The sequence below is a fragment of the Geotrypetes seraphini genome, chromosome 18 (genome assembly GCF_902459505.1).
Source record: "Geotrypetes seraphini chromosome 18, aGeoSer1.1, whole genome shotgun sequence".
NCBI lineage: Eukaryota > Metazoa > Chordata > Amphibia > Gymnophiona > Dermophiidae > Geotrypetes > Geotrypetes seraphini.
The window spans coordinates 43,474,185-43,489,244 of NC_047101.1; the positions used below are offsets into that span (position 1 = coordinate 43,474,185).

The 15,060-nt window shown below is 45.6% G+C and overlaps 1 protein-coding gene across 6 annotated transcripts in view; it reads left to right on the forward strand.

Annotated features, from left to right (window-relative positions):
• The window catches only part of PCDH1 (protocadherin 1), a 480,648-nt gene that overhangs the window by 35,264 nt on the left and 430,324 nt on the right, over positions 1–15,060 (forward strand). For all 6 annotated transcript variants that reach the window (XM_033927152.1, XM_033927151.1, XM_033927153.1 and 3 more), the window contains one exon: positions 7,350–8,173. In XM_033927152.1, the coding sequence (XP_033783043.1) occupies positions 7,350–8,173 (824 nt within the window). The remainder of the gene's footprint in view (positions 1–7,349; positions 8,174–15,060) is intronic.

Below are 15,060 nucleotides of genomic sequence, written 5' to 3' on the forward strand. Positions count from 1 at the left end.
AAAACAGAAACACACACCTGAGATGCACTTTTCACAAGACTGGCACCCCCAAACCAGCACCAGACCAGTAGATAAATTGTCACCAAGATAACGTCCATGGGTACCTTTCAGCTCAGAATTTTTTTTTATTTTTCCAAGCCAGTGTTCTACTCTTCTCCTAATAAAGCATGAAATGTGCAAGTGTTCTTAATGGTGGCCAGGTAATGATTAGTCAACTGGGTTTGAGGCATGTATGGTTAGATTAGGTGGCCAATGTCCTGTACAGGCAGAGGTAGCATGGGTTGAAACTTTGTTGATTTGTGTTCTTGTGTACAAGTTTCAACTTAGTTCTGGTTGTATTTTTACCAAATTCACACATTTGGTAAATGTGCCAATTTACCACATTGGTAAATTGGTAGTTGCTTTGCTATCACAGATGTGCATCCCTCCTGCCATAAGATTCGGCATCAGGGGGGAGCGGGCATCCCTCTTCCATTTGTTGGGGTTCGGGGAGGGAGGGGGAGCTTTTGGGAGGCTGCTTATTTTTTTTTTAGGCAGATATTTGTAATACATGCAAAATATCTCTGCCATTGCAAAAAAAACAAACAACCAGGCAGACCTGTTGGTAATAGTTACCGACAAGTCTACAACAGTTGGATTTCAGGATCATAAAGCCCGATGCAAAATAGCCAAACAAATGTAAATAAATCAATCCCTTGGCTATTTTGCATGGGATGTTACTAATTTGCCTGGCCAGATCAGAAAATGGGTGATCGAGGGGGAAACATGCGGTGGGCTGTGTTTGTGTATTGATAAATGCTAACTATGTTCCATTGTACAGATTATTCAATTGTAAATTTACCTTGTATGGGAGTTAGTAGTTTAAGCCACCATTTGTGAAATGTTGAGTGCTTATGTGATGTACCTTTTGTGAGAAAAAGACTTGGAAATATAGTGTTGCACCACTGGAACATCATCCTCACCCCATCACCTTGTCTAGTGACAAAAAACCATTAGGCTTCTCAGGATATCATTCTCACTGAATGCTGAGTTTATGGTCTTTCGAGACCCCTGCTTTTGAGTAAACCAGAGATGCATATGATGCATACTCTTATTTGGCATTTAGCTTTGTAGGAGACGTCAAGATTGGGTGACAAACTTTTTCCATACTTTCAAGATTTATATTTGTAAGTACATAAACGGTACCTTTTTATTTGCAATTATTATTACATTACATTAGTGACTTCTATTCCGCCATTACCTTGCGGTTCAAGGCGGATTACAAAAGATGTTATCTGGACAATTCCAAAAGAGTTACATAGTTGAGCGGGTTATTTTGGGGGATTGAAACGCTTCCTGTGGAGTTAGTTTGTCTTGATGGATTTCTTGAATAGCAGGGTTTTTATTTCTTTTCTGAAAGTTTTGTAGTCTGGTGTCATGATCAGTAGATTGGATAGTTGGTGGTCAAGTTTCGCTGCCTGCGGCCATTGTACATTTTTTTGTGTTTGACGCCTCTGATTGGGAAGGGATGCGTGAATGGTGTCTGGGTTCTCTTTTGTCTGGTTGTGGTAGTTCGGATAAGGCGGTTGTTCAAGTAGGCTGGGCTATCTCTATTCATGGTTTTAAATAGTAGACAGTAAAATTTGAATTGTATTCTTGCTTGTATTGGGAGCCAGTGTGAGTCGAGGTATGCGGCGGTGATGTAGTCATATTTCTTCAGCAAATAGATCAGTCTCAGGGCTGTGTTTTGTACTGTTTGTAGTTGTTTTATCATGACTGCGGGGCAGGGGAGATAGTGGATGTTGCAGTAGTCTAGAAGTCCTAGGACTAGGGATTGGACCTCGAGCTACAATTGTTTTCTGTCAAAGAATTTTCAGATTTGCCTTAAGTTTCGCATGACTGCAAACGATTTCTGTATTTTGTTGATTTGTGGTTGCATGGTACAACTTCTGTCTATCATCACTCCAGAAGTCTTAAGTTGGGTTGAATGGGGTATGCGATTGTGTTTGTTATGGTTGGGGTTTTGTTTGTTTCAAGAAAATAAATTTTGTTTTGTCTGGGTTCAGTTTTAGTTTGTGTTCTTTCATCCATGTAGCTACCGTTTCTAGTGTTCTATGTAGCTTGTCATGGAGTGTGTTGGTTGATCAAAAGGAAGGAGGATGGTGATGTCGTCTGCATAGCTATAAGAAGTTAAGACAAAAACGCTCCGACAATCCCACACAGGACTTATGCGCTCTGCCTTAAAACACTCAATGCGCGGCGGCAGCAAAGAAAGTAAACAGGATGTTGGGCATGATTAAAAAGGAGATCACGAGTAGGTCGGAGGACGTCATAATGCCACTTTGCAGAGCAATGGTTAGACCACACTTGGAATACTGTGTCCAACACTGGTCTCCATATCTCAAGAAGGATATAACTCTGCTGGAGAGGGTACAGAGGCGAGCCACGAAACTAGTCAAATGTATGGAGAATTTGAGCTACCATGAACGCCTTAGAAAACTGAGACTGTTCACCCTTGAAAAGAGAAGATTGAGAGGGGATTTAATAGAGACTTTTAAAATATTAAAAGGATTTGACATAATAGACCAGGAAGAAGCATTACTGACATTTTCAGATGTGACACGAACAAGAGGTCACAGCCTGAAACTGTGTGGCAGCAGGTTCAGGACAAATGTCGGGAAGTTCTGTTTCACACAGAGTGGTGAGCGCTTGGAATGCTCTCCCAGAGGAGCTTGTCGCAGAGACCAGTGTTCAGGGTTTCAAGCGCAAGTTGGATGCACACCTTCTTGCAAATCATATCGGGGGATACGGGAAATCCGGGTCTCCAACAGGGAGCACCTAACTGGGCCTCCGCGTGTGCGGGATCACTGGACTAGATGGACCTAGGTCTGATCCGGTGAGGGCATTTCTTATGTTCTTATGTTCTTGCTAGTGCTCTGAGGGTGTAGGAAGGGTAACACCCCCTCCCCCCACTAAGCATATAAATGTCTTGTGAAAAGTGCGTCTCGGGTGCATTTTTTCTGACTGTGGCTCATGATTTTAAAAAACCTCCAAAAAATATATAGCAATATATAGTCATAGGGAAAAAATCTCAAAAGCACGTGTTTCGAGCATGTATTGACCACATACTAATATTAAAGGCATGTCTGTTATATGCTTGTTGAAATCCGATGATTGCACCGCCCCCTCCCTTCCCCTCCATCCAAATGGTGTTGACACACCTATGATTGACACAACAATGTAGCTCTACGCCCCTTCTATTCACCCATGCCTCTTTCCATGGACTGTTCTGTGCATGTGCTGATCGCTATCACCAGCGACTAATCTCATGTAAATGTGGCGACCCTCTGAACCTCATTTGCACATGCGGTTCATTTGAGAGTGGCTCACCTTTTTTTTGAATCGTTAGATTTTTGTGTCGGATTTTACCAGCAATATCGGAGAATCTGGCATTGGGAGTCCCTGAGCTTCAGGGGGGGGGATTAAAAAGGGGTTCACACCCCTACTTACTACTTTTAATTATTTCTATAGCGCTATCTAGTACAGTGGTGCCTCGCATAACGGACGCCTCGCACAGCGAACGCTGCGCACAACGAACTTTATGTCTTGATTCGTACAACGAACTTCGTTTCACACAACGAAGTCGCCCGAGCTGCATCCTTCCGCGCAGGCACTGCGCTTAACTGCCCTCTCTCCGCCTGGCTCCCTCTTGCTCCCCCCGACTCCCCGACACGATCGGGGCAAGAGGGAGCCCAAGCCCTCTTGCCCCCCCGACTCCCCGACACGATCGGGGCAAGAGGGAGCTCAAGCCCTCTTGCCCCCCCCGACTCCCCGACACGATCGGGGCAAGAGGGAGCCCAAGCCCTCTTGCCCCCCCGACTCCCCGACACGATCGGGCCAGGAGGGAGCCCAAGTCCTCCTGGCCACGGCGACCCCCTAACCCCACCCTGCACTACATTACGGGCAGGAGGGATCCCAGGCCCTCCTGCCCTCGACGCAAACCCCCCCTCCCCCCAACGACCGCCCCCCCCAAGAACCTCCGACCGCCCCCCAGCCGACCCGCGACCCCCCTGGCCGACCCCCACGACACCCCCAACCCCCTTCCCCGTACCTTTCTGTAGTTGGCCGGACAGACGGGAGCCAAACCCGCCTGTCCGGCAGGCAGCCAACGACGGAATGAGGCCGGATTGGCCCATCCGTCCCAAAGCTCCGCCTACTGGTGGGGCCTAAGGCGCCTGGGCCAATCAGAATAGGCCCGGGAGCCTTAGGTCCCTCCTGGGGGCGGGGCCTGAGGCACATGGGCCCAACCCGACCATGTGCCTCAGGCCCTGCCCCCAGGAGGGACCTAAGGCTCCCGGGCCTATTCTGATTGGCCCAGGCGCCTTAGGCCCCACCAGTAGGCGGAGCTTTGGGACGGATGGGCCAATCCGGCCTCATTCCGTCGTTGGCTGCCTGCCGGACAGGCGGGTTTGGCTCCCGTCTGTCCGGCCAACTACAGAAAGGTACGGGGAAGGGGGTTGGGGGTGTCGTGGGGGTCGGCCAGGGGGGTCGCGGGTCGGCTGGGGGGGCGGTCGGAGGTTCTTGGGGGGGCGGTCGTTGGGGGGATGGGGGGTTTGCGTCGAGGGCAGGAGGGCCTGGGATCCCTCCTGCCCGTAATGTAGTGCAGGGTGGGGTTAGGGGGTCGCCGTGGCCAGGAGGACTTGGGCTCCCTCCTGGCCCGATATTGTCGGGGAGTTGGGGAATCGGCGGGGCAAGAGGGCTTGGGCTCCCTCTTGCCCCGATCGTGTCGGGGAGTCGGGGGGGCAAGAGGGCTTGGGCTCCCTCTTGCCCCGATCGTGTCGGGGAGTCGGGGGGCAAGAGGGCTTGGGCTCCCTCTTGCCCCGATCGTGTCGGGGAGTCGGGGGGGGGCAAGAGGGCTTGGGCTCCCTCTTGCCCCGATCGTGTCGGGGAGTCGGGGGGGGGGGGGCAAGAGGGCTTGGGCTCCCTCTTGCCCCGATCGTGTCGGGGAGTCGGGGGGCAAGAGGGCTTGGGCTCCCTCTTGCCCCGATCGTGTCGGGGAGTCGGGGGGGCAAGAGGGCTTGAGCTCCCTCTTGCCCCGATCGTGTCGGGGAGTCGGGGGGGCAAGAGGGCTTGAGCTCCCTCTTGCCCCGATCGTGTCGGGGGTGCCAGGGACCACACGGAGTCACCCACCGTACCACCCGATTCGGGTAAGCGCAGGTATCGGTGGGTGGCTTATTTGCGGGGGGGTGCCTTATTTTACATTTTTTTCTAAAAAGGGGGGGCTGTCTTATTTGATGGCCCTGCCTTATCATCGGGGAAACACGGTAGAAAAAAAAAAAAATGAACAGTTAAGTCCCAGTTTTTGCCGCTGAGACTCTGCCCTCTCTCACTGTAAAATTAGACTCTACTTAGTCTGTCTTTAAATTTAAAAAATGTGTGTTGTTTTAAAAAACAATTATGTTTTTAGATGTATCTAAATAAAAATAATAACCAAAAATTTATCTTTTTTTTATGTCATCTTAGCATATTTTATGCTGCAGAACGAATTATTTTTTTTTACATGTATTCTTATGGGAAAACGCGTTTCACATAACGAACGTTTCGCATAACAAACTTGCTCCTGGAACCAATTAAGTTCGTTGTGTGAGGCACCACTGTATGTGCTTTTAAGGGGAATTTGGGTTTACTCGGGCATTTCTTATACTTCAGTAAAAAGAGCCTTTGCTGAATGCGGAGTTTTTCAGACGCAGCTTTTCTTCCTGATTTTTTGGACAGTAAGAAAATTGTTTAGTAAGCAGTTATTTTATAGTGCTTATGTGATATTTTGTTGTTTGTGTTTTAACTATGAGTGTTGTAATTCGCACAGAGCTAGAGGATGGTGCAAGTAATACATTTTTAAATAAATGTGGTATGTGTTTTGGTGGTTTTGTTGTTTTGTTTTTTTTCTTTCTTTTGAGAGATTATTTCAGAGCCAGGACTGAAATCTGACAACTGAGCTTTCATTTGTAACTATTGGGGATTGTTTTCTTCAAACTAAATTCTTAATAGGCTCTTTGAACCCTAAAATCAGCCCTAATCAGCAACTAGTCAGTATTTTTTTGACAAATATGTCAATATCCAGGCTGTGAATGCTGCCTCCACGCTGATCCAGGGTGTGAAAGACAGATCTCACCAAATGGTACTGTGGCCTTGCTACTGGGCCAACCTTTGGATGACCGCCTTAAAACAGGGGAGGGGGAGCATGAACGGACAATGACAACTACAGAAGTGAATTTGCAGGCTTTTCCACTGATAGAAATAGCATTGTTCTGTGTGGCACATAAGAATTACCATACTGGGACAGACTGAAGGTCCATCAATCCCAGTATCTTGTTTCCAACGGTGGCCAACCCAAGTCCCAAATAACTAGCTAGTTCCCAAGTACTAAAACAGATTTTATGCTGCTTATTCAGGAGTAAGCACTGGATTTTCTCAAACCATCACAATAATGGCTTATGGACTTCTCTTAGGAAATTATCCAAACCTTTTTTAAACCCCGCTAAGCTAACTGATTTCATCACATTTTCCAGCAACAAATTCCAGAGTTTAATTACACGTGTGAAGAAATATTTTCTCTGGTTTGTTTTAAATTTACTACTTATTAGTAGCTTCATCGCATTCTTTCTAGTCGTAGTATTTTTGGAAAGAGTGACAAGGATCATATGGGTATATTTCTGCTTAAAGAGCATTTATTCTAACAAAGCATCCTACTGTACCATTTGGCCTATTCTAAAGTGTAAATTTTGCATGGTTGGGGATTTATATGATTCTGGGTTTCCCATTACAACACATTTCAATACCTGGCCCCAACAACTGAATAAATTACTCATGAGATAACTATACCTATTAATGACATTCTTCTCCAACCTTTGTATCTGAAATCCTAAGAAGAAAGCAAAAGATATGTATGATGAAATGGTCCATTCTTTGTTGATAACATCAGAATTAATCAGCGCCTGGTTTAACCTGTGGCTCTGCTCCAGTTTGCTGGGAAATACTCTGTAGCAGTCAGTGTTTCTAAATTCAGAAGGCTTTGAGTAAGCTATTTTAATTATACATTTTTTTAAATAGGAAAAATAACTGGTGTGAAATGTAATAACTTGCCTACAGCACAAACTCTTGGCTGCCATTTGCTTGATGATGTAAACCTCGGTTTACCCAATAAATGAGTAGGAAGGAGGGACTGTCTTTGAGGAATGTGCTTTTTAAATTACACAGCTATTAGTCCTCTTGGTTGTGATTATAATTAGAACTGCACTACAGGTATTAAAGCTTACATCTGCAGATCTCTTACTAATTCGGTTATCTTTTATGTCTTTGTTTCTGTACAGGTCGGACGGTCTTGCTGAGGCTCAGAATGAAGTGGCTGTCGTATCTGCTGTTCCTGTGGGCCTTCCTTCAGCTCCCTTGTTTGGGGGAAGGGACATCTATTGATTTTAAAGTGCAAGAAGAACAGCCTCCCAACACACTTATTGGGAGCTTGGCCTCCGATTATGGTCTTCCTGATACAGGGCACCTTTACAAACTGGAAGTGGGGGCACCTTACCTGCGTGTGGATAGCAAAACAGGAGACATTTTTACCACTGAGACATCCATCGATAGGGAGAACCTGCGCGAATGTCAAAACCTTTTTCCCGGAGAGTTGTGCTACTTGGAGTACGAGGTGTCTATCACGGACTTAATGGCCAATTCTGCCCCTCGCCTTTTGGAAGGTAAAATTGAAGTCCAGGATATTAATGATAACACACCAAATTTTGCTTCTCCTGTGATTACGTTGCCTATCCCTGAGAACACGAACATTGGGTCACTTTTCTCGATTCCTCTGGCCACAGACCGAGACACTGGCTCCAACGGCGTGGCCACCTACGAGCTGATGGCAGGGTCAGAGGCTCATGAACTATTTGGGCTACAGGTGGCAGAAGATCAGGATGAGAAACAACCACAACTCATTGTGATGGGGAACCTGGACCGGGAACAACGGGACTCGTATGACCTTACTATAAGGGTTCAAGATGGTGGGAACCCACCGCGAGCCAGTAGCGCCCTACTGCGTATCACTATCTTGGACATGAATGATAATGCCCCCAAGTTTGAAAAGATGTCGTATGAAGCAGAATTATCGGAAAACAGCCCTATTGGCCACTCTGTTCTTCAGGTGAGATTTATATTCTTGCATTGTTTATTTCTTGGGAAATCTGTGTTTTCATTATGGGAGGGGTGTAGTGTGAGATTGGATTTAACTGCCCTTATGAACAGTCATCCTTGGTGGTATGCAGCAGGTTCAACCTATCCCAGTTTTATTAACAGCATAATTGATATTAAAGTGACCAAATACAGTGTTCCCCCAGTTGGCGGTTCGCAGTCCTGGTCATTCACGGTATTTTCCAACCGCGAAAACTGACAAGGAGAGGCAGGAGAGAGCAGCCGGAGCGCCGCGAGTGCAGGAAATCACTCCCGGAACGCTCTGACCACCTCTTCCTGCACTAAGTCAGGCCTTATCCAATCAGGAGCTGTGTATTAAAGCAGATCCTGATTGGATAAGGTCTGACTTAGTGCAGGAAGAGGTGGTTGGAGCGTGCCGGGAGTGATTTCCTGCACTCGGGCATTCCGGCTGCTTTCCTGCTGCCCTCTCCCACTGCCCTTTTCAGGCTCCCCCATGAAAAACGGTATTTGTGGTTTTTCGAAATTCACGGGGGTTCCTGGAACGGAACCCCAGTACTGTATAAGCGTAAATACAATCAATGAAGTAAATTGAAACCTAGTATAGGATGAACATAAAACAGTATTGGCAATATATTTAAGAGCACTTTTGTAAGCTTGGAAAGAGTGTTTAAATCACTTGCTGAAAGGAGCTAGCTGGGAAACTTGTAATTATGGAAGAGGCAGGAGATTAGAAATGGCAAATGTCTGTAGGGTCCACTAAGCAATAGGCAATATCAGCTTCTGCACATACACAAGGCCGTCCAAAACAAGGAGCATATCGGACCAGGTCTTCAAACCAAAAGGGATTTATTTTCAGTCTTACAGAGTAATGACTTGACTTGAAATGGGCCATGTTTCGGCTATAAAGTCTGCCTTGTGAGTCCTAGAATCTATAATGCAAAATGTTCAAGTATTAAATACATGAGTAACCACTGAAATGCAAAAAAAAAATAAATAATAAAACCATAAGAAAATTAAAAAAAAAAACCACCCTCTTAAATGAATCGAATTCAATGCTCTGTAGGATAACAGACTGCCTAATATGCTAACCGCTGCCTTTTGCACCTGCCACATCCCATGTGTGGAATAAGTCTCATTTTTTAGTATGCAAATAGAAACCTTTCCCAGTCATCTAGGAGATGTATAACTAAGCCGCATTAGGCACTAAAGCACACATAACACAGCTAACCATGGAGTACCGCAGAATATTCTCTGGCATCCAGTGATAACTTCCAAAAGTGCCTGCACTAATTGTGTACTAACCTTCCCCCTCCTTAATTTGTTTATGGAGCATGTGGACGTTCCAGTCTACTTTACTGTGCAAGCCCTTACCGCTGTCAAAATGATGGCAAGTGCTCATGCACTAACTTCTGAAAATGGTCACACATTAATTCAGTTTTCTATACTGTTCTCGCAGGGGAGCTCAGAACAGTTTACATGAATTTATTCAGGTACTTGAGCAATGGGAGGGGAGGGGGGGTTAAGTGACTTGCCCAGGTCACAGGAGCAGCATGGGTTTGAACCCACAACCTCAGGGTGCTTAGGCTGTAGCTTTAACCACTGCGCCACTCTGGAAATCAAAATGTAGCAAAAGTGAGCCAAGTATAGGACAATCGAGCCATTGTGACACCACTAATAAGGCTGGTTCTTAAGGCATTGGTGGAATGAGGCATTATGATGTCACAATCCCAGCTCTGGTTATCAGAGGCTGAAACTTTTTACACTATTTATTCAATGTTCTATACTGTTCTCCCAGGGGAGCTCAGAACAGTTCACATGAATTGATTCAAGTACTCAAGCATTTTTCCCTGTCTGTCCTGGTGGGCTTCCAATCTAGCTAGTAAATGGCAACATTAGTGCATGGCCATTAATGCAACCAATAGAAAAGAGGCCATCTTACTTTTTTACATTCAGTGGGTAAAAACGGCTTTGGCGCACATAAGGGCACACTAAAGCTATTTTTTGCTACAGTTTAGCTTCAGTACCTCCCTGAGATAAAACTTGACTTTATCCCCAACTGCCTTTCATAAAATTTGTCTATGAATTGGCTGAAGAATGTTCTTTCCCTTATTTAAAAAAATAAATAAATTTGTGTTTTTTAAGATGACTTGAACCCTGGTTTTCTTGTGTAGCACTTCAGAAAGAACATGCATACATAGACAAAACCTGGATTTGTGGGTTCGGGTAGAAACATGAATATCCCAATAAGAGTTTGTTTTTCTTTGCTCTGTTCACAAATCTTTCATCTTTAGTTATTTATTTAAAACATTTTATATCCTGCATATCCCAAAATCTATGTGGGTAACAATCAACATCAATAAACAGACATAAAGCCAAACATATACACATTAACAAAAAAAATTTTTTCCCAAACATTCTCTTAACTCCCCTGAAAGGAAAATATCTATAAAACTATAATATCTCCCTCATACACTACCAAAGGCTTCCTGAAAGTAATGAGCCTTCAAGCACGTATGAAAAGATAACAGTACAGGAATCTGATGAATCTGCTCAGGAGGTTCATTCCACAATCATGGACTTGTAAGTGATAAGTGAAGGGGACAGAGAAGGCACTTTGTACATATATCATAAATGTAAAACATTTTGTGGTATGTAATGTACTATTACAGCCCCCCTAACTCCCAATCTGTTTGCGGAAGACCTTGGATGACCTGGTAGTCTCCATTGGTGCCTTTCAAGTCTCTTGAGGGCTCCGGGATGCCACTGGTAAGAGTTCTAATGTTCATTGATCTGTCCATTTTAATCTGGCAGGAGAGTGTGGCATGGTGCTTAGAGCTTCAGCTTCTTGAGGTTGTGGGTTCAGACCCCGTGCTGCCTCCAGTGACTCTGGGCAAGTCACTCTATCTCCCATTTCCCCAGATAGAGTGTGAGCCCACTGTGGGCCAGATAGGGAAAAAGCTTGAAGTACCTGTATATAAACTGATTTGAGTGGTATACAAGGTGGTATACAAGTCCCAATCTCTTTCCCTGATGTCATAATGCCTCATCTTAATATAATAAAATGATAGGCTGCGCATGCGCGCCCACGGCTCTCTGGCGCTTATGCTCAAGCCGCCGCCATGGCTCCTCTATCGAACCGCACCAGGATCGAGAGAGGAGCTGCAACGGCGGCTTTCAACTAAAAAAAAAAAGTTGCACAGCTGGGGGTAGCCACAAGGTTGCGGCGGCCTTCCTCACCCCGACTCTCACTGTGCACGGAGCCGCGACGACGGGTTTGAAGAAAAAAAAAAAATAAAGGGAGCCGTTAGCCTTTAAGCAGCTCCCTCTTAATTTAAAGTAAGTCGGCAGCTTTCAATTTAAACATGGGCGGGCGGCCCGCAGACAGAAGGCTGCCGAAGCCGAAACAAAGCTTCCCAGGGGGGAGGGGGGAGGACGGCACGGCAAGCGACGGCGAGGAGGGAGTGGGAGCAGGCCGCAGAGGCTGTCGGTGCCTGCAGGCCACGGCGGCTTTAGGCAGATGTCGGCATGGGAAGAAGTGCTGATGGACCGGGGGGTGGGGCAAAAAAAGGAAGGGAGGCCTACTGCTGGACAGGGGAAACAGAAAAGAGGTACTGCTGGACAGGGGAAGAGGTGCTGATGGACCGGGGGGGGGGAAGGGGAAGGAACGGAGGACTAATGCTGGACAGGGGGAGCAGGAAACAGGTACTGCGTGGTGGACAGCTGAGGAAAAAGAAAGACAGAAAGAAAGAAATACACACACATATTCTAGCACCCGTTAATGTAACGGGCTTAAAGTCTAGTTCCATTAATAAAAGCCAACCTCGTCGGTGATGTCACAATGGCTTCATTGTTCAAAACTTGGGCTCACTTCTGATACTGTATTGGAGGAGAGTGTGGTGCAGTGATTAGAGCTACAGCCTCAGCACCCTAAGATTGTATGTCCAAACCCTGGTGTTTCTCCTTGTGTCCCTGGGTAAGTCACTTAATCCTCCATTGCCCCAGGTACATTAGACAGATTGTGAGCCCACCAGGACAGATAGGGAAAATGCTTGAAGTACCTGCATGTAAACCGCTTGGTTGTACACTTCTTCCTCAATATTCGCAGGGGTTAGGGGGAGAGCCAGCCTGCGAATATTAAAAAAAAACTGTGAATAATATTTGGACCGGTTCTGACCCACCCCCCACCTTCCCCCGAAATCCCGGACCTTACCTTAAGCCCACTGAGACTCCCCGGAACTGTACCTGATGGTTTAGCGGGCTTTCGGGGCAGGAGCGATCTTCCTACGCTTCTACCCTGTGCAAATTACTCATAGGAAATGGCTGCTGTCGTAGTCTCGAGAGACTATGGGAGCTCACAGCAGCCATTTCCTATGAGTGATTTGCACGGGGCAGGAGCGTAGGAAGATTGCTCCTGCCCCAAAAGCCTGCTAGACCACCCGGTAAGGTTCCGGGGAGTCTCAGAGGGCTGAAAAATAGCCCCCCAAAATATAAAACTAAAAAAAATAAATAAATTGCGAATAACCAAATCTGTGGATACTGAAACCATGGATTCGGAGGGACAAGTGTATAACTACAGAAAAGTGGTATACAAGTCCTAATTTCAATTCCAATCCAGTTGTAACTTACAGTACTGGTCAGTTTGTCTCGATATCCCATCCCCTCTTTTTCTAAATTTCCTTTTTAAACCCAAAGAATTGGAATTTCTGATTTAATGTGAATTAGCAGGAAAACTGCAAAGTTCTTCAACCTTAAAATTCCAGTGAAATAATTATATGTTCAGTCAGATTAAGAATAGACTAATCTTTTTATTGCTACATTCCACCTCCTCTGATAGTAGGAGGCTTGGTGACACGAGACTGCTGCATTGCAGGGTGTGGAGCCAAGAAACCTGTTGGGTGGGTTTAGGATCCTGTAACTTTAATGGCTTCTAGAGGCTGCTGTAGGTCTTTCACAAACAAGTTTCGATCCAGTGACTGGAGGATTCTTCACATTCCATTTGCTCATGCCTATGAGCTGGTTAAAATGTAAAGTATTGATAAGAACTGGTTTTACGCCTTCAACCAGTAAGTTCTCTACGTCAGCAAATGGCTCTGTAGATCTGTGTACACTTGAACCTGTTGGAACAGAGCTCTTTCCACAGATCTGACCTTTTCAATGTCCTAACATGCTCGAGGAGCAATTTCTGTCCCCTGTGTTTCTTAGGTATATTGAGGTCATTTGAGACAAAGTGGTTCGCTCTTCCTTCCCCCCTCCCCTTCGGGAAACCCTAAACTCTTTTAGACCAGAGAAATAGCAGAATGTTACAACTCATATTTTTCTGAATTTAGTTTATAACCACATGAAAGAGGGGGCAGGTCTAATCTTCTTGATGTGTTTTTGTTCATAAATACAGGAACACCCTAGAGCGCTGCCAGGCTTTTAACTAGTATATCAAGGCAACAATAGGAGCAAACAAGATGCCCATTCATTCCCTGAGACAACGTTAAACCTGCGAATCCTTTTTGATCACTTGAGTCATTCCCACCCTTGCAAATAATTATCTGTTGATCATAGAATTTCTTTTTACTCTGGCTGAATTTCCACCCCCATGTACTCTGAAGCCTACCAAAAAGGCACTTAAGAAACAATGCAGCCTGTATATATAGAACTAAATCAAAAAGTAAAGCTAAATACATTTAACGACTACAATTGCTCAAAGTTGTGTCTATTAAACATATCACTTTTCCACACAGTCCCCATGCAAAGACGATGCATTTGTTGCATTGTTCAACTAGCTTCTGCATTCCTGCAGAGAAGTTTTTTGGCTGCTCCAGAAGCCAGATAAGCAACGCTTCCTTTATTTCATCATGCTTTCTCTTTGCTCACTGGGTCACATTGATGCACCCATATTTAGGCCGTCTTCATACCATCTCAAGAACTGGGTTGCAACCTGCACACACTGTTGCTTCTGCAGATCAGTGTGCAGACTTTCCTGTATCCCAAATTGTTATGCATTATGGCAAAGGCAGATCCATAGCTGATACCCTGATTTCCAGCCAATTGAGACATGGTCTTCTCTAATGAAGGCATCTGCCCTGTCAATGTGCTCTTGTGTACGTGACGTTAATGGGCCACCAGAATGACCTTCATTGGTTATACCTGTCCTTCCCACTTTAAAATTTTTTGACCACTCGTAAATCTTTCATTGATTCATGGTGCTATGTCCATATCCAACGGCGAGTTTGCACAGGTTTCACTCCCTCTGCTCAAAGAAAGCACACTACTGTACATGCGTTAACCCCGCTAGCGCGCCTTTGTAAAAGGAGCCCTTAGTCTATGATAGAAAGTGTGGCCTATATTCTACTGTATAAATGGGCACTTTTAAGTTAGGCGCCGGTAGGCATCCTACTGGTGTCTAACTTAAGTAGAAAAAGTCATTTAAACCCCAAATCTGTTGATCTTTAGCAAAACAAAAGATCCTTAAAGTACAATTCTCCCTCCGAATCTGCGGTTTCAATATCAGCGGATTTGGTTATTTACAATTTTTTTTTTTAATCATTTTTAATTTTTTGGGCTATTCTTTAAGCCCTCTTAGACTTCCCGGAACCTTACCTGGTGGTCTGGTGGGTTTTTGGGGCAGGAGCGATCTTCCTACGCTCCTGCCCCGTGCAGATCACTCATAGAAAATGGTGCCGTGAGCTCCCGTAGTCTCTCGACTATGACGGGAGCTCACGGCAGCCATTTTCTATGAGTGATCTGCACGGGGCAGGAGCGTAGGAAGATCGCTCCTGCCCCGAAAGCCTGCTAGACCACCAGGTACGGTTCTGGGGAGTTTCGGAGGGCTTAAGGTAAGGTCTGGGAATCTGGGGGAAGGCGGGTCAGAACCGGCCCAAATATTAT